This window comes from Canis lupus, chromosome 23 (assembly GCF_048164855.1).
Source record: "Canis lupus baileyi chromosome 23, mCanLup2.hap1, whole genome shotgun sequence".
In the NCBI taxonomy this organism is placed as follows: Eukaryota; Metazoa; Chordata; class Mammalia; order Carnivora; family Canidae; genus Canis; species Canis lupus.
Window position 1 is genome coordinate 22,523,544 of NC_132860.1, and position 2,002 is coordinate 22,525,545.

The 2,002-nt window shown below is 41.7% G+C and overlaps 1 protein-coding gene across 1 annotated transcript; it reads right to left on the reverse strand.

Annotated features, from left to right (window-relative positions):
* Positions 1-1,057: 1,057 nt before the first annotated feature.
* On the reverse strand, positions 1,058-2,002 carry LOC140615473 (olfactory receptor 51I2-like). The gene has a single exon (XM_072795340.1). The coding sequence runs from the start codon at positions 2,000-2,002 to the stop codon at positions 1,058-1,060; it is 945 nt and encodes a 314-aa protein (XP_072651441.1).

The window sequence follows — 2,002 nt, forward strand, 5'->3', positions numbered from 1 at the left end:
ATATTTCTTTAAAAAATGATATGTTTCTGCCTCAGTGTCTGCTTTTCTCAATCATCCAACAGAGCTGAATTATGCAATAGCCTGTTCACTCTCCAGTGAAAGCCACTGTGTTTGTATTTACCTCTGCCAAGTGTCCACATAGCCTATGTGGGCTGCACCATGTGTGGTTTGCATGAATTTGAAGAGGATTCTTCTCTCCTCATGGCTATTATTCTACAGGGATTATGTTCTCTTAATGTCCTGATATTATTAAGCTACCTCTTTTCTATTCCAGCATGTGAAATCTCTGGGCTTGGGCTCACCACAGGCCATTAAAATCCATATTCTAGCAAACTGTGGGCCAATATGCCATTGCTGCTGAAGCAGACACACCCCCCATCAATCACTGGTGTCTGTTAGGCTTCTGTAGAGTCCTTACTAGCTTCCTAGAAGAAAGTTGATCATCCTCCTAGTCATGCCCAAGGGATTAGTACACAAAACTTTTCTCCTTGTTTTAACTTGTGAATTTCAGGTGTTAACATCATGTATATTGCTTGGTCAGAATGACAAGCATATAGGTTCCATTTTAGAAGACTGAAGAATATTATTTATTTCAAAAGTGAAAAGTTGGTCACAACTATTGTGTATCTTTAATTTTTCAAGTTTAAAGATTCTCAGAAGTATTATTCGTTTAAAGTATATTTGGTGATACCTTTTATCTCAAGTCACATATTCTCCAGTTATAGCATGGTTTACATAAGTTTTTGTCTGTTTTGAGATTTACTTAAAACCATAGGTGGAACCTGTTTATTGGGACAAATAAAAGAGTCTAATTGGAGACCCTCTTCCTTGTTAGTTCTGAGAGAAGTCATCTTTGACAACCTGTGAGACAGTTAATTACAACATAAGGCAGACTGTTGTATTGAGTCAATGGGTTAGAATACAACTAATAGCAAGTACTGAATCAGAGGTCCATTTATAGAAAGAGATTAAAACCCTCCATGGCCAAGTACACCCGAAAATCAGCAATAACAACAAATTCCTAGGGTACTTGGATTACCAGAAGATCTCTTCCTGGTCAAATATTAGGCTTCAAAAACATTTTGTACAGCCTCTTACGAATTTCTTTAGTTTTAATGGAATAGATAATTGGGTTGAGCATTGGAGGCACAAAGAGATATACCAGGGACATGAACTTGTGCATGTACTCAGGGGCATGCTTCCCAAATCGATGAACCATGGACACACTAACCATGGGTACATAGAAGATGAGCACAGCACATATGTGTGACACACATGTGTTGAGTGTCTTAAGCCTCTCCTCCTGGGAGGCAATGGCCAATATGGAGTGCAGTATAAGCACGTAGGAGAGGAGAATGAGCACTGAGTCTACACCAAAGGCAGAGATAACAATGAACAGGCCATACATGCTGTTGATGGTGGTATCTCCACAAGGCAGGCGGATCAAGTCTGGGTGCAAACAGTAGGAATGTGTTAACACATTGGCTTTACAGAAAGGCAGCCTCTTCAAAAGGAAAGGCAATGGGAAAACCATGCAGAAGCTGCGGATGATGATGGATATGCCCATGTGAGCCACACGGATATCAGTGAGCACCGAAGAATAACGCAGAGGGTTACAGATGGCCACATAGCGATCAAAACTCATGGCCAGCAGGATCCCAGATTCTGTCCAGGAGAAAAAGTGGATGAAGAACATCTGGGTCAGGCAGGCATCAAAGGCAATCTCTGGAGCATGAAAGCACAAGGCAGCCAATACAGTGGGCAATGTAGAAAAGGACACACCCAGGTCATTGACAGACAACAGAGACAAGAAGTAGTACATAGGCTGGTGCAAGCTCTGCTCCTCCTTTATAATGACGAGGATTAGGATATTGCCCAGGATGGAAATAGCATAAAGCAGCAAGAGGAGGGCAGCTAACGAGTGTTGTAGACCCTCCATCTCTGGGAAGCCTGTTAGTGAGAAGCTGGTAGTGCTAGAGATGTTAGTCCCAAAACTTCCCAT